The 21,683-nt window shown below is 45.6% G+C and overlaps 1 protein-coding gene across 1 annotated transcript; it reads right to left on the bottom strand.

Annotated features, from left to right (window-relative positions):
• Nucleotides 1-2,413: 2,413 nt before the first annotated feature.
• Nucleotides 2,414-4,610, bottom strand: LOC120801920 (ADP-ribosylation factor-like protein 4C). The gene has a single exon (XM_040149259.1). The coding sequence runs from the start codon at nucleotides 3,827-3,829 to the stop codon at nucleotides 3,251-3,253; it is 579 nt and encodes a 192-aa protein (XP_040005193.1). The 5' UTR covers nucleotides 3,830-4,610; the 3' UTR covers nucleotides 2,414-3,250.
• Nucleotides 4,611-21,683: the final 17,073 nt, after the last annotated feature.

The following is a 21,683-nucleotide window of genomic DNA, read 5'->3' as shown; positions in this document are numbered from 1 at the left end:
GCTTTTCCTGTTGCTGCTGTTTGGCATGAAGTGACTCAGCAGTGATTGATTGATTGATTGATTGGTCTTTTAAGTCTAGATTTCTGTGGATGAGAATAATTGCTTCAGCTCAAACTGGCTCTAGATGGGTACGAAATTTGTAGAAACGAATCACTGACAATGTAATAGCATACCGTAATGAATGTACCGGCAGTTAGACACCACCCAAAGGGAAAACTGGATTCTGATTGGCTGGAGGGTGTGCGTTATTTTTAGATAACCCCACAGATCTTATATTGGGTCATTAATCCTCACAGATTTTAGTTTCATCTGTTACCAGGCAACATCTTCTGCTTCTGGCTAAAGTAGTAACTTAGTTTATTTTAAGCCTGAAAAAGATGGTGCCAATGAAATATTCACATTTTAAAGGGTGTGCTGCCTCGATATGAAGTCTACAGCCATGCTAGCAGCTCTGTGCTTACTTACAGCAGTTCTTTGAACCAAATGCTAATAACAGCATGCTAATATGTTGGTTTGCACCGTTGAGATGTAGTTCGTTTGCGGACAGTCTTTCATTTGTTTTTGAAATCTGAAGCTCAATTTGTGCAACAGGGCCTCGTCTCTTTAGGAGATGAAGCCTTCACTCTGCAGAGGTGGGTGATTTAGTCACATGACAAGAACAAAAAAAGCCTCAGATACAAAAGATTCCTTATGGATCACATGTGTGATTCCAGCAGTGCTTCAAGACTTGTTCAGATCTTAAGCAAAGAGTACCAACACCACAACGGAAAAAGTACTCAATTACAAGTACAAGTCCTGCATTTGAAACCCTACTTAAGTAGAAGTACAAAAGTAGTTTTGTTAACTGTAGTAAGAGAATCAAAAGTAAAAGTACTTCATTGTGCTGGGACCTGTCTCCTGTGACAGTTCTGATTCTCTCAGACGTGATCAGATCATTGATCCTGAGTCACGGAGGCTTCAGCAGCGTTTTACTTGTGGAGCTGCTTTTAGCTACGTCAGAGACAGGGAGAGTTCAGTCTACTGGTTCCCATTGAAGATCATCTTCAGATGATTTATGGGAGATGAAAGAAGAAAAAACAAAGGTCTGATTCACTGATCTATTTTCAGTTTTTGGACTTTAATCCTGTTTTTTTGGTCAAATATTGGATCATTTGACCTCTTGGGGTCTTAACCACTTACTTGAACAAAACCATGTGAAAAGTTTAGAGGGGAAATGTCTCTTTGGTGGAACCGATACCAACTCAGACGTCTGAAACATGACAATGGGCCCAAAAATGGGGGGAACCTTTCATTTAATCTTTAACAGTGCAATTTATAAGATTACCACGTGTTTTATGTAAAATCTTAATCTGAAAAACCAAAGCTGTAAGATAAGTGTCGTGCAGTAAAAACTACAATATTTCCCACTTGAAATGTGTTGAAGTAAAAGTATAAATTGACACAAAATGGAAATACTCAGGTAAAGTAGAAGTAACTCAAAATGTACTTGAGTAAATGTACTGACTTTGGAAGGTTGCTCTCCACCACTGGTGGACTGTTCTCCTGGGACAAGCGGTCTAGTCCACACTCCTTCAAAAAGTTCCAAAAAGGCGCTGCCACTAACATCTATGACTATTAGTTAAACTCAATGAGAATTCAGTTACTGAAGCGATCAAAAGTGCTTTACTGCCAGTGCCCGAACCGAAAAGCTTAGCAGATCATGCACTAGAATTATCCATGTGACGGTACAAATTAGAGCTTAAAGATTAAACAATTCTGACAAACAACTTTCAGTCGTTGTTTGGAGAAAAATGTCCCACGTTATCAGGTTCCAGCTTCTGAAATGTCAATATTTGCTGGTTTCCTTAGACTTGAAATGTTGCTTAGACAAAACAAGATATTTTAAATGTCGTTGGGTTTCAGGGGAAACTGTGATATGGGGGGAAAAAACGAATCAGCAGATTAATCAATAATAAAATATCTCATTCGTAATTCATGCGCACAGACAATTTCCCCTGATAGCCAAGCAGAATCTAAACTCTTATCCAGCAGCTTGCTGACTGAATTGGACCTCTCACAGAAAAACTGTACATTTCTGCCTTGCTCTGCTCTGCCCAGAAGTAAGTGGTGGCTGCGAATTACTGGCCCTCAGCACAGAAGTCTGACGCGCAGGGTCCCGCTGCGAACACACCCACGGAGCGGAGCGCACGGCACTGCAATGCAGAACCATAAATTTCACAAACGAGCTCCGGCTTTGCTCCGAGCGTTCGCTTCGTGTGCTGAAGGTCAAAAGGCAAATCTGTGCCGAGGCCTTTCCGACATCTCAACTAACCCTTCTGCGAGGAACTCTGTGACCCGTTTGACCTCCTTGATCCACACCTGCGCGTATATCTGGATAAAGAAGTCGGTCAGGTCCCTCTCGCGCCCAGCTGTTCGTATTACCCACTTCCTGCTGACTGCGTAGCCTCCATCACCACCATCACTTCTCCTTCAACCACACGTAAATGAAGAACATTCACCCGAATCATGTCATTTTATGTCTTTTTAATATTCAAAAAATACTTCAATTCTGCTTTCTTAGTACATAAACCACCTGGATCTGCTCCTCTATTAATACAGTGTAGTTGTCTACTGTCAGGAAATGAAAAGTGCAAAGTAGTGGACACTGTCCTCAGCCCACCAAACAGAGGAAAGGCTACTTCAATGCTCCAAGAAAGAAAACAGTCTGCGTGACATCCATGATCAAAGACCCATACTACGGATGTACCCCCCCCCACAAAAAAAACAAAACAATAAGGGCAGGGGGCACGACTGGCCCGAGTCACGTGCAAAATCAAACTAGTGTTTCCACAGTGCACGTCCTGTGGATGGGGGGAAACAAGAAAACAATTCCTCCATAAAAGTCCTCAGGGAGCGACAGCACAGGAGCTCCTCCAAAGTCTGAAGCAGCAGATGGACAGGCCAGCCTGCCCCCCCCTCCTCCCCCTGCTGTAGTCCTGAAGAGTCATTTTCAAGTTTCTTTTCTCAGTCTTTTTGGTTCACCTTTTTTGTTTTCATATCCTGCAGCCACTGAGGCGGCCTCCTGTGTGCAAAAGCATCACCCAGCAGGGCTTCACAGCATCGAACAGCTTTTAATCCAAACTGAGGAGGTAAAAAAAAAAGAGTAGTAACAGTAAAGCCACTGCAAAGTAAACCTGTGTAGGGCAACGCTGGCAGAACCCGGATTGGTTACAGTAAACGAGACTAGCACGCTGTCCAGGGTCAGCAGCTGTTACCGCTTCTTCTTCTGTTTTAAGGTTTTCCTCCTCTTCACTATCATCTCGTACAGCTTGTCCATCCCCTCGTGGAGCCCCTCGCCTATTATAGCGCACGCAGGCTGGATGTGATAGGTGGTGGAGGGGCTGAGCTCGTGCAGAGCCAGCTGCTTCTCGATGTCCGCCACGGGGAGAGACTTGGGCAGGTCCTGCTTGTTGGCGATGACCAGCAGCGGCGTGCCCTGGTTCTCCGCGAACTTGGTGACTTTGTGCAGCTCGGTCTTGGCCTCCTCCAGCCGGTCGACGTCCACCGAGTCCACAACGTAAATGATGCCGTCGGTGCACCGGCTGTAGGACTTCCACAGGGGCCTCAGCTTCTCCTGGCCTCCCACGTCCCAGAAATGACAACTGATGCCCTTGGCGGTGCCATTGCTCAGCTTGATCTTCTCCGTGTTGAACCCGATCGTAGGGACCGTGTTGACAAATTCATTGAATTTGAGTCTGTAAAGCACCGTGGTCTTCCCTGCAGAGTCCAAGCCCAGCATGACGATGTGAAGAGACTGGAAGGCTGAGATGTTGGAGAAGCTGTTGCCCATTTTGGCGTCTTTCTCCGCAGCAGCTGAGGGTTTTGCCCACCCCGGGTCTGGAACTAGCCGCAGCTCTGGGGCTCAGACCCCGCTCATAAAATTCCCTCCGGGGGAGCCCGGGGCGCTGTGGATGACCGGTCGGCTCTGCGGTGGCCCTCAGCAGCAGCGGGGGACGCGGTGCGCCTCGGCAGGACGCAGCGCGCCGTTCATTAGTATTCTCCTCACGCACTCGCACCCATTTGGCGACCGAGAAGCTCCAGAGTAGAAACGCTCCTTCGGGACAGCGGGGACGGTGTCCACGACGATCCCGGACCTTGTCCAGCCCCGGCAGTCCCTCTGTCGCTTTGTCCCCTGTGGGGCCCTGGAAACTGCGCACGGAAATAGATTCACCCCTCGGGTTTCAGGCTGAGCCCCGGGAAAACGAGACCGAGAATCCACCGATTCGATCAGCGGGTTGGTGCCGGACCCTCCTCTCCCGACGGCCGCTGCAGCTGCACTGTTGTGAGGCTGAGAAAACACGACCGCAAAACAAGAGGCAGCCCCGCTACGCTCCACCCCGCCGGGACATGTGCCAATGAGGCACCAGCTACCGCGGCGATCCGGTTCCTGGAGACGCACAAGCTCCCCCAACGTTTGAAATAAAAATGGAGGCTAGTCGGCGCCCGGTCTGCCCTCGAACGGCCCCAGCCCCGGTTTTATCCCTCCGGGTTCCGGTGTGAGAAGGAATCAAACAGGCGCCGAACGAAGGCTGGCATTTCCGAAGAAACGGCGTTTCTTCACGGCGACTCTCTGGAGTCGATGGCGGCCAGCGGCGCCACCTTCCGGTACAAGTGGGCAAGAACACGAAGGGGGCCGCGGATGTACGGGTTCCGAGGACGCCGCTTCTGCGATGGTGAAGAAAAACCAAACCAAAAGAAAAGGTTTTGAGCAACGAAACAACGGGACCAAACCTTCCCCGTGTTCAATTGGACCCAACACCGAGGTGAACTAAGAGCCTTTGGGCTTAAACCCAGACCAGAGTCTGGTCTTGAAGGTGCAACCTCTCATTAACAAACAACTCCAGTCATTCCTGAGCCTTTTTTTTGAAGGATAAGAGACCAAACTCTATGAATCCTGAAGGGAGATGGCAGTGAACCGTTATCTACACCCTGAAGTTACAGGAGAGTAGGGATGGTCCCGAGCGGGTCCGGGTCATGACTCCTGTCAAAAACACCCACTGAAGACGCGCGGCTTTTCGGTTGGTTACTGGGCACGACAGGAAGCGTCGGTGACGTTCTTGAAGCCGAACCCTTCCCCGAAAGTGAGTCCCCCTCCGGATCCGAACCGCACCACGTTCGCGCTGACGCGCTCCGTGGGGATTGTAGACGTACCGCACACGCAGCATGTGGAAACCGCACCGAGTATTATAGGGGAGGGCGCCACGCGGCCAGCCAAACGCAAAGTCGGAAACAGAATTGAAACAAATGGTGGGTCATAAAATGTGGTCCTGACATCCGTGAGTCTCTCATCCTGCCTGCCCCTGATACGGTTAAAACCAGGTCAGAGGTTTTCATGAAAAGTCTCCGATTCGCTGATGATGCCCTGGTGCACACCAGGAGATCAGTCATGTTGAATAAAGGTGAGTTTAACAATAGTAATGAGAGTACTGGTTAGCACTACACATGTGATCGACCTGTCCCCTCAGGGACACCGGTGGACGTCTCACTCGGGACACCAGAATGTCCCGAGTGAGACAGGACATTCTGTCGTGAATCTACAATCAGGTGAGAAAGAGGCACCATTTTTAAAAAAACCCACCAAAGTACAATAAGTAAAACAGACTGAAATGTGAGACAAGTGATCATGGACGCACTGAATGTGGACTGTTAAATAACACGGTGGAGGCAAACACACGGCCCAAAGTATGTGGACAGGTGAACATTACACCCATACGTCTGGCTCCACGACCCCAGGCCTTAATCTGCTGCCGCAGCGGCCCTCGCTCCCCGGCCTCAGACTCTCCACCAGATTCCGGACCCGGCTGCAGCACCTTGCGTGAAGAGAGTCCCACAAAGCTGAACGGGGCCGAGCTGTAAAACCAGAGTCCCCTCGCGTCAGCGCCTGCCGCCGTGTGGTCTCACGTGGGTCACGATCAGCTGCGGCTCCCTTTTGTGTTGCTGTTGTAGTAAATGTCTTCACTGGGACTTTTACTGCAGCGCAGGCCTTTCACCAGCAGAGTTTCCATCAGCGTAGCACTTCAGCGCCACCTTGTGAGCAACATGAGATCACATGCAGGACCAGGTTTAAACAGGTCTACACACACAGTATGTTCACCTCTGGTTGTGTGTTTATGCAAAACAGACACACAAGCCAACCGAGTTGCACGATAACCACAAAGGGAAACTCATTCAGTCTGGGAGACCTGCTCCTCTGTAGGAGCGGCGGGGGCCTTCTTTCGTGTCTGTGTCCAGGGGCCCCGTTGTCTCTCAATCTGTCCACGAATAGCAGCCACTTCTTCGTATCATTTCATGTTAGAATATTTGAAGTTGTTTGTTTTCGGCTTTTTATTTGTTTACGCTGAGTAAAGAACCAAACTGTTAATTATGGGAAATGTAGTGTTACTGCCAAGAAGCAGGGCTTTAAATTTGAGTCTTGACACATTTCTACTCATTTCCCAAAAGCTTCAGAACAGGAAGCTGATCACAAGTACAGTCACTGTATATATATATATACACACACACACACACACACACACACACACACACACACACACACACACACACACACCTATATATCGATTTGTGCATTTTATTATCTGGTCCATGTTTTAGTTTTCAGTTTGTGGCACTGATGTGCTGTACTACACTCATCCACTAGATGGCAGAGTCTAACCAAAAATCCAGAACCCAAACAGACACTAGCAGTGTGTTGTTGCTAATGTCTGTTCAGCTGTTGGACGTTGTCATTTCATCACAGCATCGTGTGAGAGCTGTGGCACGAACAAGATGAAGGGAGATTTTCAACCTCGAGTTTCTGCACATTTCCTCGGGGAAGTCGGCGCAGAGAGCTCCGCAGCTCGAAGGGAATGAGGGGGGAGGTCTGAGCGAGTTCACACACACACACACACACACACACACACACACACACACACGCGGTTCCACGAAGTAGCCGTTAGGTGTTACCACAGACAGACACACTGTGCCACACTGTACACACATTTCCAGCCTCCTCAGTTTCTCCTTCATCACTATTCCAGAGAGGATACCTGCAGGAGCACCACTCCGCCCACCTCTTCTCTCCAAATAAATGCACACACACACACACACATCTCCCCCTCTTCCTCACACACACACATCCATTTCCCTGGATATGTGAGGGCCCTCTGCTGGCTGCACTTGTTCCCCGAAGCCTGATTCATTTCTCAGGATGTCATTACCGGGGGTGTAGTGGAGGGTAAACGTAAATAAAACTCCACTCTCCCTCCTCCCAGAAGCCGAGGGAACATTCACAATCTCTTTTTTTCTTTTAGATTGATGGATATTATCTTCACGAGAGCAAGTGCGCAGTGGAGCCAGTAACCCACCACCCACACACCTTTTTTTGAATTTTATTTTTCTTTTGCCCTCACGTCCCTGAGTCGCAAACAAAAACTAAAGCCGAGCACGTCAGAAATGCAGCATGTTGTTAACTGTGCCGGAGCAGCATCTTAGAGACGCTTCAGCCCGTCCTCGGTTGGAGATACTCTGTTGTTATGGCAGAAAATATAACAATAGGCCTCATTAAAACACCAAGTCCATTATAGCAGACGCTGGTTTGTTCCTGAAATATCCCCAAAATATTAGTAAAATATCTGAAAATAAACTATCCAGGCAAAAATGTGTTAATCAGATTATATAAATATATCCATTAAACAGTTAATTTTTTGAAAAAACATCCAATATAATTCAGATATATTATTTTTTTATTGGATATTTTAGGATATTTTACTAATTTTCTTTAGATACTAGAGTTTGGTGATTTATTTTCAGGTTTTTGTTTTTTGTTGGACACTTTACTAAAAACTACAAATGGAGCAAAACAAAAAAGGAAATGAGGGAAAGCTTTGTTGTCGCCTGTGTCAAAATGGTTGAACGTCTCTACGCTGGAGACGAAACGTTCAGCCAAGTTTGGAGATGAGGAACTGACGGGCTGAGCTTGTGAGCTGAATGCTAAATATTATCACGTTAGCCCTGTTCCATGTGTCCGTCTTCAGCCTGCGACATTTAGCATGTTGAAATGCACACGTCATCCTCACTGCCTGGACAAAAGGCCCCACGTGTTTGTGTGTGTGTGTGTGTGTGTGTGTGTGTGAGCCAAATCTCTAAAATCCGGATTTATCGGCCTTATCAGGCCTGTTTTTCCAGAAGCATCTTCGTGCTGTCAGCCGGAGTTTTCCGATCCGCCGATGGGGGTAGTTTGCATCTGTGTGGGCATGTTTATCTGGCGTTCCCTCGGCTTCGGATGCCCGGGTGTGTCGAACTTCCTCTCCTCCGCAGACCGGCTACAGCTCTGTGAAGAGTTATGTAAATTTCATGCCTCTGTTTCCTCTGGTCGTAGTTCAGTGTTGTCTGAAGATATTAAACATTCACTCACGAAGCTCAAAGTGGGTCACGTCCATAAAAATTAATGATGTTCAGGTGCCTTATATCCATAATTGCCGCTGTTTGCTGTTTTGCAAGCTTAATGTTTCATAACCAATGACTGAAGTCTGGAGGAAGATAAAATGAGTGTCGGCCTTATTCAGATTTCATTTTCATGAGGGAGTCGAGTAAAAAGTGATGTCAGTTCAGCTGCCGCGTGTCCGTCCTTTTGTTGGAGACTTCAAAGTCTGATCTGCGGGATATCGCAACGCTGATATAACATCCAGACACACTAATGACCCCGAAGTGTTCACATTTCTTAAGTTGGAAGCTTTTCCTTTTTTTTTTTTTCTTTTCCCCAGTTTTGACTGGACGGCTATAGAACAAAATTGGGCGGCAGCAGCCATCAAAGATGAGTGATGTAACTGAGGCCTTTGGCTGTGAAATCGTCTCAGACGACTCGTGGGTCTTTGGCTTTCAGAGCTGAGCTCACACTCCAATCACGAAGTGAGATTTCGTTCAAAACTCTGCCGACGGGGAAAAATATCAGGAAATGTCTTTTATCCCTGACCTCCACCCGTTTTCCTCCTGAGCAGTCGTGGGTGGGTAATCCAAGCACGGTCTGAGGGGGAAAACGGCAGCGTAACAGGAAGAAGTCACCCGTCGATGTCAGGACAACGTTACGTCGCCTTTTTCTACCAACGAGACGAGCGCAGACGGGAACGCCGCCGCAGAAGCGGCCACAACTGTTCTAACTGGGCCTTCATGTAGAATCCCAGTGACCAGTCTATCCTTGATGCGCTGATTCAGCATTTTCATCATGCTGATGACAGGGGCTTTTCCCAAAATATGACTCTTCCTTTCAGGGGTCGGGAGACCGGACCGTCAGGGCTGAGCTGACTCTGTTTGCTTTCTTGTTCGGACTTAGAGAAGATCAACGCCGTTCTCAGACAGGAGAAGTGCTATCGCTCTCCAAAATTCCCAAAATGTTTACCTGTTCCTTATACAGTGTTCATTAAATACACTGTATGACTGACACACTTCAAAAAGCGGCAGTTGGCTCCATATCCCCAAATGAAGTCGCCTTTTGCGGTCACATGCTGTCTCCCTTTTTAACTGACGACGAAAAACGACCCGCGTTTCTGTTTTCCTGAGAAGCAACACAGAAGCCTTTACATAAGACACAAAGGCAGTACAAGAAATGTAAAAAGTAAAAGCAAAATATAATTTTAGTTCAGCCACAGTATCGTATGTATTTTGGCTAAAAGCGTTGAGTAGTATTTTAAAGTTCATTCACCGACGCACAGGAAGCCGTTGCAAAGATCTAAGAACTGGAGTGGTGTGATCTGGTCTTAGTGAGAACTCGGCAGCAGCTTTCTGAATCAGCTGCAGCTGATTTATGGCTATATGTAAGTTTTTTTTGCTATTGCTACATAGCCAACGTTAGCATTAACAGCTGTTTACTGACCAGTCCAGAGGAAACGTCGCAGGTTCAGCATCAAGCTTCGTTCCTTTACTCGCCTCCAGCGATGGAGAGCAACGGCGATGTTGACTCTTGTTTTGCTTCTATCACATTTCCTCTTCTACTGAATTTAGCATGCTAACCAGCTAGCCCCGGCCTGTCCCGTCTCGTGACACCACTGTAGTGTCCAGTCTGCCCTCCGTCCAACATGTAGCTCGGCCCAGAGGACGTAGTCTAACCTCTTGACGTGTAAACGCAACGGTGGCCGAAGCTCTTGGCAAGTAAACAGCCGTTAATGCTGACGCTGGCTATGTAGCGATAGCAAAAACTCCCATACAGCACCTTTAACGAATGGAGGGGAGCACTGACTTTTAATCTTTTTTTTTTTTTTTTTTTTTTCTTGCAGTGGAGGATATTTCGGCAGATGCATTCACCGATTCGATCAATGCTCCTACTCTGACGAGACTAGTTCGCCTCCCTGAAGAGAGCGTCCGGACTCTAGAAGCTCCTCGGACAAACAGAGAGGGTTGTGGGGCAGTATGAAAGAGGCAGGAACGTGGCTCACGCGTCGCATCGCAACTCAGGTGCATTTGATGGAAGCGGAGGGTTGTTTATCTCTGTTTCTGTGTGCGCGAGCTAACGAGCTACCGGCCATAGCATATTTAATGTAGGATACCGTACTGTGGTTCACTTCAGAGTTTTTTTAGGGTGTTGAAACAACCAACAGTGAGCTGCTTTTACTGGTAAAGGAATATTTGTTCATGGTTTGCCATGTGATCCGCGATAACAAAATATCTCATGATGCAAACACATGATCCATTCATGAAAAGTGACACAAATGTTTTCACTGTGGGAGATTAGATGCCGGAGACATGATCCGTTTTCAGCAGACACCCAGATCTGTCTTCGGCCTGGGATTAAGACTTTTGTGGTGTTTGTTTTTTGATTTATTTTGGGGGTTTTTTGAGTTTGGTTTTGTATTTGTATTGTTTACGTTTTGTTTGCAAAATCAATTTATGCCTATGTTTGGTTTGTTCATTCATCTGTTAATTTCGCTTACTTCCTTTGACTTTGGTGCATTTTATCTAATTACTGTAACTGCACTTATATTTCAAGTCCTTTATTTTTACCTAATTTTTCTAGATCTCATTTAAATTTTGTTCAAGTGGATTTTATTTTCCTTTTTTAGTGTGTGTGTGTGTGTGTGTGTGTGTGTGTTTGTTTCTATCTTTTGAGGACCATTTGCCTTATAGACCTTTTATGGAGCGAGGACATTTTGTCCGGTCCTCACACCTTCAAAGGGCTGTTTGAGGGTTCAGACTTGGTTTTAGGGTTCAGGTTAGAATCCTCACAGGTCCTCACAAAGACAGAAGTACAGGTTTGTGTGTAATTAATTGCGGGATGACTGTTGAGGGCAAACAGTTGAAGATGTCGAATCCACACCATCCAGATTTAGTGGTCTTTGTATTTCAGCGTTTAGACGGAGCCCGAGAAGATTAAAACCCAGGAAGGCGGAGTCTGTGCACTGCTGTTTGGACAGAACGCCAAGTGTTGACTTCTTCTGCTGTTTGTGAACCCACCTGACCAACACCTGACCACTGCTGCGCCGCAGGCCAGGAATGTATCACCTCTCCGAAGAAAAATGGCCTTTTTGAATCGACTCCAGTCAGACACAGCGGTGACGCACCGAGACAGGACAGCGGCATCGCTGAGCCGCATCACCGCAGCCGCAGTGAGGACAAGGTTTCTGCGACTGTTTGCTTCCAGATCATTCCAGATCTGAGATGGAGACCCAGTGAGCAGCCTGGTAACACACACAGCAATGAGCTCCGTTCATTAACGCCCCCTGTTGGATACGAAATGAGAAATGGTGATTGAAAAGTGAATAGCTGCAGGTGGCAGCAGTGTCTCTGAAAATCTGGAGGCAATTAGGGCCATCCTGTAAACTCGGTGCGAGACAAAAAGACCTAAGCAAGAAACAAAATAAGAGTTATGGCCACAAAAAGCCAAGGACGACAGCGAACACCAAAACCATCAATATCTTCTCGACCCTGACCGTGGCTCTCATTCCGACTGAACACCGACACCTTTAGTTCACAATTTTCTAATTAAATTTCTAAAAAAAGTCTCAACAGCTGACCACTGAACTTTCTAACAAGCTCGGGGAAATACAGCATCTGCTGGGGACTATTTTCAGCGGCGCATTCATCCACATTTGGTGCTGTCGTGATTATTTGTGGCAGCAGCACTGTGTGTGTGTGTGTGTGTGTGTGTGTGTGTGTGTGTGTGTTCATGGTAATGAAGGAACATGTCACCCAGTGCGACAGTGTGATTCACTGATGTTTTAATTGGTTCTGGAAACCGTGGAGCTCTGAGGCTCAGAGGAACCAGACACATCAGGCTGCAGAGACACACAGTTCTGGTCAGTAGGGGACAGTGTTGAGTGGCTCTGCACATGGGGTTTGTTGACAATAAGACAAGTACAAAACTTCACCATCCCTTGACTGAGTAAGAAATTAGACGGATAGGACACTCCAAGGCTAGTCTACGTCAGTTAACAGTAGAGGTACTGTTGCTATGGTTACATGCAGTTGGATGTTGCACCGACGTAGAACTGTCGACTCTGTCCGAGGTGTCCTGTTATAGCCTAGGAGTTTAATGGACACCTTCTAGCCAATCGGGAACAAGTATCCCTGCGGCAGCAGTTTAAACATTTTTCATTGTGACTTAGTGAAAAGGTCAGTTCGCCCAAGTTGCAGAAACAAAAAGAGCACTACTGTGTCCACGTGCTAACGTGCTAACATGCTGATGCGTGGCGGGTGTAACGTTTGCCATGCTCACCATCTTCAGCTCGCCGTTTAAGCGTGCTAGCATTTTCTAATTAACGGTAAACACAAAGTCCAGCTGAGGTTGAAGGTTCTTTGAGATATTCGGGTCCGGACCAGCTGACCTACTGCCACTCCCAGAGCCATGCCGCTAGAATGGCTGCACATAAAACTTCACCGGCTCCAGAGTAGACGCTTGCTACTACCCATGAAATGGGGCTCTGCGATGTGGGGGAACTGATGCTTTACCTCGTATAACTGGAGCAGTGAATGGAAAAATGAGGAGACAACAGGGCTCTGGGGGTTTTTGGCTATCAGGATATTGTGTTGTTGTTGTTGTTGTTGTTGTTGTTTCTCCTTCCGTTGCCCTTCGGCTCTCACATCCCCACATCTTTCATTTCCCGGACGCTGCCGTCGGAGAAAAGTGTGAACGGACTGAGTATAAATTTATTTTCTGTTTATCGTACTTTTGACAGTCATTTGTCTTGATGTCTTTCACCCATTACCCTTCTCTCTCTTTTTTTTTCTTTCTCCCTCACTGTGTCTCACACACTTACACAAACACACAAAGGTTGCCTTGGAGACCTGCATGCTGTGCTCTGGAGGTTGCCATGGCACCAGTGTTTACCGGGAGCAGAGTGTTTTGTTGGCGCGGTGGTCGCTCTGCCTCCTCCGGCAGCTCAAATTAATAAAGCATGTTTGTGCCTGTCGAAAGCGGCGCTGGATGTTGACTGATGTTTCCTGAAATGGATCATAGTGACTGACATCGAGGAAGAGGAGGATGTGGGCGAGACAGAGAGTAAGAGAGGGCTGTGTTCGTAGATGAGCTGCGGTCTGATGATTGAAAAACGACCCCGGAGTGGCTGCGAGTGCCGAGCAGGGATCCCAGGATGAATCAAAGGAAGAAAGGCAGCGATACGCGGCGTTACAGCCCAGATTAAGAAAGAAAAGTGTAACTTATTATTCAGTCACGCTGTTTTTACCATAAACTCTTAAAAATCTAAATCCTCCATCTGTGTTTTGGTGTACGTTAAGAGAGTCGGCGGAGCCTGCGGAAGAGACATATCAACAGACTAATAGTCTGAATCCAGCAGGACATTAATTCCCATTTCTAGGTAACAGCATGAATAGACTTCCTCTCCGCTTGGTGCAACCCGTAGATTTTGTAATGTTTTATTCTATTTGTTGCTTATTTCAGTCCAGAGCCTGATGAATGCATTCGTCCAGAATACAGAAAACAATCTGATACAAAAAAAAATTAATTCCCGTATAGAGCAGAGTCTCTCATTTCTAAGTTCTAAAATTACACATCGTTATGGGGAAAAAAGAGTTGGCTGTAAGAAGGGATAGATTCCTCAGTGGGTATACTGGGCACAGGCGCAGAGGCCGGAGAGGTCAAGGGGCCCCTGGGCCAGAGCCTCTGTATAAAATGACTGTCACAAACTGAACAAAAAGAAACACATCATGTCCACAAAGAGACGTGAATCAACTACAAACAAAGCGGTCACGTCGTTTTGTGTCTCTTTCAGTCGGGGGCTCCTGCAGGAGCAGTGGGAGGCCTTCTACTGGTCTGTGTCCATGGAAATGCAATCAAGACTGACTGAAATGTTCAGTTCTGTTGCTCTCCGCTGATAAGAGGCAGATATGTCTTAAGCTGGTCTCCAGTCTAATGCTGATGAAATGTCCTTATCTCAGGCAAACCCATCCTCCTTGAAACCAAGTAGGTTTCGATCCGGAGAGGTTTCCCTGGGAGACGAAGGGCTAACATCGCTCACGGAGCAGTTTTCTGTCGTCGAAAACGGAGAAAAACAGGCAGAAAAAGAAAAAGGCCGCCTTCATTAAGCTGCTGTGTTAAGACACTCCTCAGTAAACAGTGCTGATGTTCTGGCGTCTCCAGTTTTACCTTCACATCCTGTTGTCTACAGGAAATCCCCGTAAAAATCCGACAAAGCTCCAAACCTCAGTCTGGGGACTCTGTCTGCAGAACATGCAGCCAATCGATGCTCTCTGTTCCCCGGAGCACTATCAAGCACTTCTCTGTACGGACTCAGTTACTTAGTTACAGGAAAGGCCACCAATGCCATTTAATTAACATTCTGCAAGCATAAATCCAGCCAGAGGGAGAAGTTAAACAATAATAATGTGCAACTTAAAGCTGCATTAATAGAGTTTTGACCAGTAGGGGGCAGAGGAATAGCCTGGTTAAACATCTGAGTCGCTATCTCACAAAAGCCATTTCAATCCAAACCGTGACCTTTCCCTAACCCCCAAATTGTTTTTGTGTCTAAACCTCAACCATAGCGTTGTCAAATCAAACTTCTTTTTTTTTTTATTCATAAGAGTTTTGTATTGTTTCATACAAATGTAGTCCGGTGTGTTGTTCTAGAGGGAACAGATAAACGACGTCATTTGGCTTTTTTAATTTTGGAGAACTTGCTGCAAGATTAGCTCTGGCACGGCAGGCTGACGTTCCAACTCAATGTGTTCGGTACTTAAATCTTTATTGATGAATTTTCCAACTTTACTGAAAAACCATTGTCACTGACGGCATTGGTAGATCACACAAGCCACGGATATAATCATAATCTCATAACTCGGTCGCAAATACTAGGCTGCTGAGCTATTCACCTCATGTGCAGTGCCCAGGCTAGTTTTGTACTGAACTGACTGTGACAGCTTGGATTAGCAGTCAGAATCAGCCCTGAACATCGGGGCTTAATGAGCTGGGATATGTTCACTTACTGTCTTAGCTGAGGGGAAAAAAATGAACAAAGTGCAGAGTCGCTGACGGCGAATCTTTGCTCTGAATGAAGTGATTAGAATCAGCGCAGTGAGTCGGGATTTCAGTTGTTGGTCCACCACTTTGGTCCAGACTGAAATATATCTCCACAACTATTCTATAAATTAGCATGAAATTTGGTTGGAGATTCATGTTCCCTTCTGAATAACTTGTGCGCCATCATCAGTCCAAATTTACATTTGTCCGATAACATAAGTGCTAATTAACAAATGTTAGCATGCTAACACGCGGCTCGCATGGCTGTAGACTCTTTGTCTTGTTGTCCATTGTTAGTAGATAATCAGCTGATCCGAGGGGGGTAAGGGTGAACCGGGAGGAAGGGAGAGTGGAGGGTCACAGGTCTGGATCCTGGAGCATCAGCTTGGGGTCTTTCACATGATCTCTGGGACATTATTTAAAGGTGCCCCGTGGAGTTTTTCTTTGTTTTAAGAAACAAAAGTTATGTTTACATTCAGTGTTTTTCACCAAAACGCATTGTGTGTAAATCTGACTGCATTTTGTTCCCGCTAAAACATTTCTAAAGCATTTGTTATTTAAAGAGAAATTAAAATGCTTCATTGTTGCTAGCTCGTCGTCTTCTCCTTCACCGCCACTGTGACACTTTCCTCCGACTCTCTGTGCATAAACTGCACTGATCACCGACTTCTGATTAGTGAAATAGTGTGAAACCAACAGCAGGATCTCGTGCATGTTCAAAGTGCAAATAAAATGGGGAGCCGCTCATACAAACATCGCTTCTCAGTGCTACCAGTGGTCATAAACTCCACGGGGTGCCTTTTAATGTGGAAGGGAGAACATTTGGTATACATCTGTTCTCCAGTGTTTGTGTATAAACATAGGCTACATGTGTATTTACATATTTATTTATGAGTATATGCTGTGTGGGCTTTTTCTCTTTTTTTTTTTTTTTTTTGGTCATCTCGTGAAATTGTGTGGCTCATGAAATCCTTTAAACATGTGTCACCATTCCACATTTTAAATGAAATTTTATTTAATAGAAATTCGCTCCCCTTACCAGCTTAGAGATATCTCTAATACCCTCTGGACATGTTGCGTTTGTCGGGCTTCTGCCGCACCTGTGTGTCATGTAAACACGGAGCTGGTTGTGGCCTCTGACGCCTGCTCAGTTCTCTGAATGCGTCTTTCCTTTAGCTCTGGTTCCTGTTTGCTGGCGCTCCTTATCTCCCCACAAACCCTCATACCGAGTGTGTTTTGTACACGCGCGCGTGCGCACAGACACACACGTGTACGCAGTAGAAACACAGAGGAGGGTTTGGTTTGGGGAGGGGGCTGACAGTGCTGAGTACACAGAGAGCCGGACTCCCTGCCAGGTTTCGATCTTAGTCACCTTTCTCATCAGAGAGCTGCTCTGAGAACAAACACGCTTCTGTTCTGGTCACATCGGCGGAGGCACAAACTCCTGCTGCAACACCAGTATTAGAAAACATGTTCATTCATGTACGTCCCTGGCGGTGAAGACGGGTCAGAGTCTACTTTGACAGATAGAAATATGGAGAGAGAAAACGCCATCTAATCATCTGAAAAACAAACAGTGACGAGTGTGACGGGAGTCATGAGATCCGCAATCATGGGTGTTTTTCCATCTTATTTTTCACCGTGAAAATTGGTTCAACTTTTTTTTTAAAGTGAAAATTATTTCTTCGAGGGTCTAAAGAAATGTAAATTTGTTTTTAGCAAGAGAAAATGTCAGGCAGCCCTTAACATCAAAAGAGATTATCCTCCAGGGAGCAGCAACGTTCTCAGAAAATTTAACAGAAATCTGCTTTTTAGACGCTAATATTTCGTGTGGAAATTTTTTTCTGATGGTGGGACGAGAAAAAAGTCAGGGTCACCAAAATAATTGGAATTTATCCTCTGGGGAACATGAATTTCTTCAGCAGTGTTGATGGAAATTAAATCAGTAGTTGTTGATGTTTTGGTTTTTGCACCTTTTTGCCAAATGGTCATAAACACAGAGCTGTAGATTAAACCTGCAGTAACTGACACTGTGGACACAACCCTGATATGTTATCACCTTTTTATGTTGAAATGTTGGACTTGTTAGCAAAAAGCCGCCTTGAGGGTTGCAGAGCAGTTACAGAGCAACATGATCCTTCATCTGGATCTGGTGTTTGTGTCACCTGATGAATCCCAGTCCAGTACTCCCTCTCTTTGAGCTCTGGCTCTCCACCAGCTCCTGTGGGAAACAGTGGAGCATTTAGCCGCCGCAGAGCCAGATATGTTCAGCAGCTGCTCTCTGACTGGGCCTGTCTGCCGTTTGCTGCTCAGCAGGTAAATAAGTAAAGATTTATTTCAAAATGGAACATACAAAGTGCTTCACACTGGAAGCATTAAATATGAAACGAGCCGGATAGGAACAAAAAACAGAATCTCCAAAATAGCAAAACATCAGTTCAAAAAAGTGAGGGAATATAACTTAATTTTAAAAAAAGGCTCACTTACGTGAGTGGTGAATGAGTATAATTTAACAGTAAGAGGTGAACTAGTCCAAAGTGGAGCTCTGGTTAGCTGACCCGAGACACTGTAAGTTACTAAATGGACACAATTCAGAAATAGGCGATCGGGGGGCTTCACCGTGTAGAGCGTGATTGAGTTTATATTGAATTCTAAACTCTGCTGGAGAGAGACAAACACTGGGGTAATGTGCTCCCTGCACCAGCTGCAGCATTTTGAACTACCGGGACATGAGCTGCGGGTCCCTCTGCACACGTCTCAGAGAGTAGAACGAATTACGGCAATGTAGTCGCGACAACACGAAAGCATTTATTCATTTCTCGGCACTTTCGAAAGATAAAACATAAAGGTAGCGTACTGTGGGTTTATCGGCGCTCGTTTGAAGAAAATTAGCGCAGTAAATGAACCGTTAAACCAAAACTAGAGGCCAAAAAGTAGAGCTGCAGAGCAACTGCTCTCACACTGCACGACGTCATTTAGTCCATTATATTCAAATACTGATCAGTGCAGCGTTTGATGTTCAACTACTAATTCATTATAAAATGTCACATGTCACAGCATGAAATGAGGCATCTCTCATTTTCATTAATAACCCAGTTAAGTCAGATGGATGAACGTGCACAAATCAGCTCTCGGCCCAAAATAAATGGACGATGGATGGTCTCTCTTACGTCACGTGCCAAGTCACATCAGCATTAACAAGTTAAAACAAGTTTCAGATGAGACGGAGTGTCGCGGAAACCTATTAAACTAACCTCCACAAGAAGACAAGGGAGCAATGGTGCTCAGTGGGAAAATAAAAAAAGCAAAAGTCCTGTCTCTGAAACTCCAGTCCTGAAAAAAGAAGAAAATGGATTAAGCAGCGCTGATGCTCTCGGGCTGAGTGGTTCATCCAGACGTTGACCTTTCCTCGGTGCTGTTGACGGCTGCCGCGCTGAAATGACAGCGCAATGGAAAAAAATGACTCGAATTACACCGAGCGCCTCTTCAGCTGGCAGGGGCGTCCAAGCTTCAGCCGCAGTCTCAGCTCTAGTTAAACTGACACTGATCCGCTGGCGTTGAGGGAGGGAGCCGTCGCTCTTTGTGGAAAAACAAAAACACACCGATCACTGTGTCAGACACCGCTGTTTCATTTGTTGCCGTCACGGCTTTGGTTACTATCAGCTGGAGAGAAAAAAATCACAGAAAATTTACAGAAACAAAATGCGAATATGTTGAAGACTTTCTGAACACTGGGAGACAGACCCACCAGAGCCATGTGAAGTCTTTCAAGAATCAATTAGATTTCGCTGGGCTGTCATTCGCATATGAGAAAATAGGTTTGGTGGCATCTCACGCTGTCTGAATTGAATATTTATGTGGACACACATTTTTGAACGTTTGGTCTGAGGTTGTTGCCGGTTTGGACGCCTTAGTTCCAGTGAAGTGAAATCTTGTCGCCACAGTATACGATAATATTTTAGACCATAGTTTTTCTAACTGTGTTTCGGCAGTTTGCGTTTGTCCCTTTCCCATTCCAACATGATGTCCCCGTGCACAAAGTCAGCTCCACGAAGAAATGGTTTTCCCAGTTTGGTGACGAAGAACGTGACCGGCCTTGCACAGTGCCCCGACCTCAACCCCATCCAACATCTTTGGGATGACCTAGAACAGACCGTGAGCCAGACCTGATCCAAATCCCTGCAGCAGGTTCAACATGTGGTGGAAAGACTGAAACAAGAAGAGTGGAGGCTGTTAGAGCAGCACACCCGTGCCCGTGGTTCGATGTTCAACTGTCACGCGTGGGAGTGACGTTTGCGTGTCAACATACTTTTGACCCTGTAGCGTACCAAGTAGTCGTTATGAAACCGTGGTGGAGAGTCATGAGAGTCACAGCAGGTTTTGACTTGCCTGCTGCCAAAGAATATTTTACTGTCTTCATGAGCGCCATAGTAGACTGGTCAAAACCAGTGGTGGAAAGTAACTAAGTACATTCACGCAAGTACTTTACTTAAGTACAGTGTTTGAGGGGCTTGTACTCTACTTTTAGTTTTTCCATTTTCTGCTACTTTATGCCGGAGGGGCATACTGTGCTTTTCACTTCACTACATTTATGACAGCTGCATTAAACCAGTTACTTTTCATGTCAAAGATATGATCACTTTAAAAAAAACACGATGCATTCTTCAAATAGAATACTAAGTAGTTAAAATGAGCTCTACCCCGCAACCATTAAAATGCTGCTTCCATGTAAATGCATCAAAAATAATATTCCAATAATATACAGTATATAGAATATATATAGGGCTCCTTAGGCCATTTTGCATAGGTGAATTTTGATGCTAATCCTTCTGTACTTTTATTTGAGTAAGATTTTGAATGCAGGATGTTCACTTGGAGTATTTTTATACTGTGCTACTACTTTTACTCGTCTAAAAGATCTCAGTACGTCTCCTACCACTGCCTATAACAGTCTTTGGTCTTGAGTCCAGATTTGTCCCCCTTCCTGCCTGTGTCTGACTGTTCAGTCAGTTCCTCCAAAAAATGCAAAATTCTTCAAGCAGCTATAATCAGTATTTTTATATTAGTACATTGCTACTTGTACAGTTTATGAAATTGTGACTTCAATGGACACCTTGCACAGAGAATTATCTCCCGATTCGGCCGCTGCCTCCAGCTCTGTGGACCTTTTTTTGAAAGGGTCATTATTTTGGTTTTGCAGAACACAACTTTACTGTTCGCGTTTGCTCTCGCCCTTCTTACAGCGTCTTTTCCATTTGCAAACTCTAAAAACCCACTATACAATACTTGCTCAGGTGCCCGGTGTGTCGATACTAGCTGATGAAGATGGTGGAGCATTTTAGCAGCTAGCGAGTTGGATTTTTATTCTCTTTCAGAATTTGGTGGAGACCAAAAACAGAGCTAAAGAGCTCGAGAGTTCCATAGTTACCCTGAAACCCAACAAGTCCTCCAGTCTAAATGACCATGTTGGTTGTTTGTCCCTCCCTTTAATACGACCCACAGCAGTGTCTCCTGAAATAGCGCCCCTACTGTGGCAGGTGTACCGGACCTTCGTCGTTACGATTGCGATAATAAACATGTGATTAAGCTAATGGAACGGTCAAGCATAAATGTATTTGGGATTCTCAAATCAGAATTAATTCATGACAATATTCCCACATTCCATCTAGTGCACTTAAGGCTCAAAAACCTCATTTACTGTCTCAGAAAATAGCACCAGTGAGAAGTAAAAACCAAGAAGAATAAAGAACTCGGGTTTCTGATTTGAGGAAGATGGAAAAACAAACTTATTTTCTTCTGCATGACCTCTCTGCATGTCTGGGGAACTTTGATTCCCTGCTTCATGCTCGGTCACCACAGAGGGAAAAATTTAGAGACGCCACTATGGAAATGAAAATATATCCTGTACATCAGTGAGTAGAAAGGGAGACAGAGACGTGAAGACTTCATCACTTATAACAAAGCTCGGTATGTGCAACCAAACCAGGGAGATTATTGACTTTAAATTTTCCATTCTGATCTGCACCTGTGTGAGATCGGCAGGTGTTTATGAGGCTTAAACAATAATCCTCTCAAATATGATACAGCATCATTTGCAACTGCCCTATTTAGGATTTCTGTCTTCTTTTAAACCAAAGCTGAAAGCCAAATAAGCATACTAACGGGCTGGACATGTTGAACATGACAATGAAAAGTCAACATG

The sequence above is a fragment of the Xiphias gladius genome, chromosome 16 (genome assembly GCF_016859285.1).
Source record: "Xiphias gladius isolate SHS-SW01 ecotype Sanya breed wild chromosome 16, ASM1685928v1, whole genome shotgun sequence".
NCBI lineage: Eukaryota > Metazoa > Chordata > Actinopteri > Istiophoriformes > Xiphiidae > Xiphias > Xiphias gladius.
The sequence above is the reverse complement of the archived record's forward strand: the minus strand, read 5'-3'. Positions and strand labels throughout refer to the sequence as shown.

Bases quoted from the DNA above. Each gene is read 5' to 3' on its own strand.
- LOC120801920 (XM_040149259.1), bottom strand. From the start codon at position 3,829: ATGGGCAACAGCTTCTCCAACATCTCAGCCTTCCAGTCTCTTCACATC.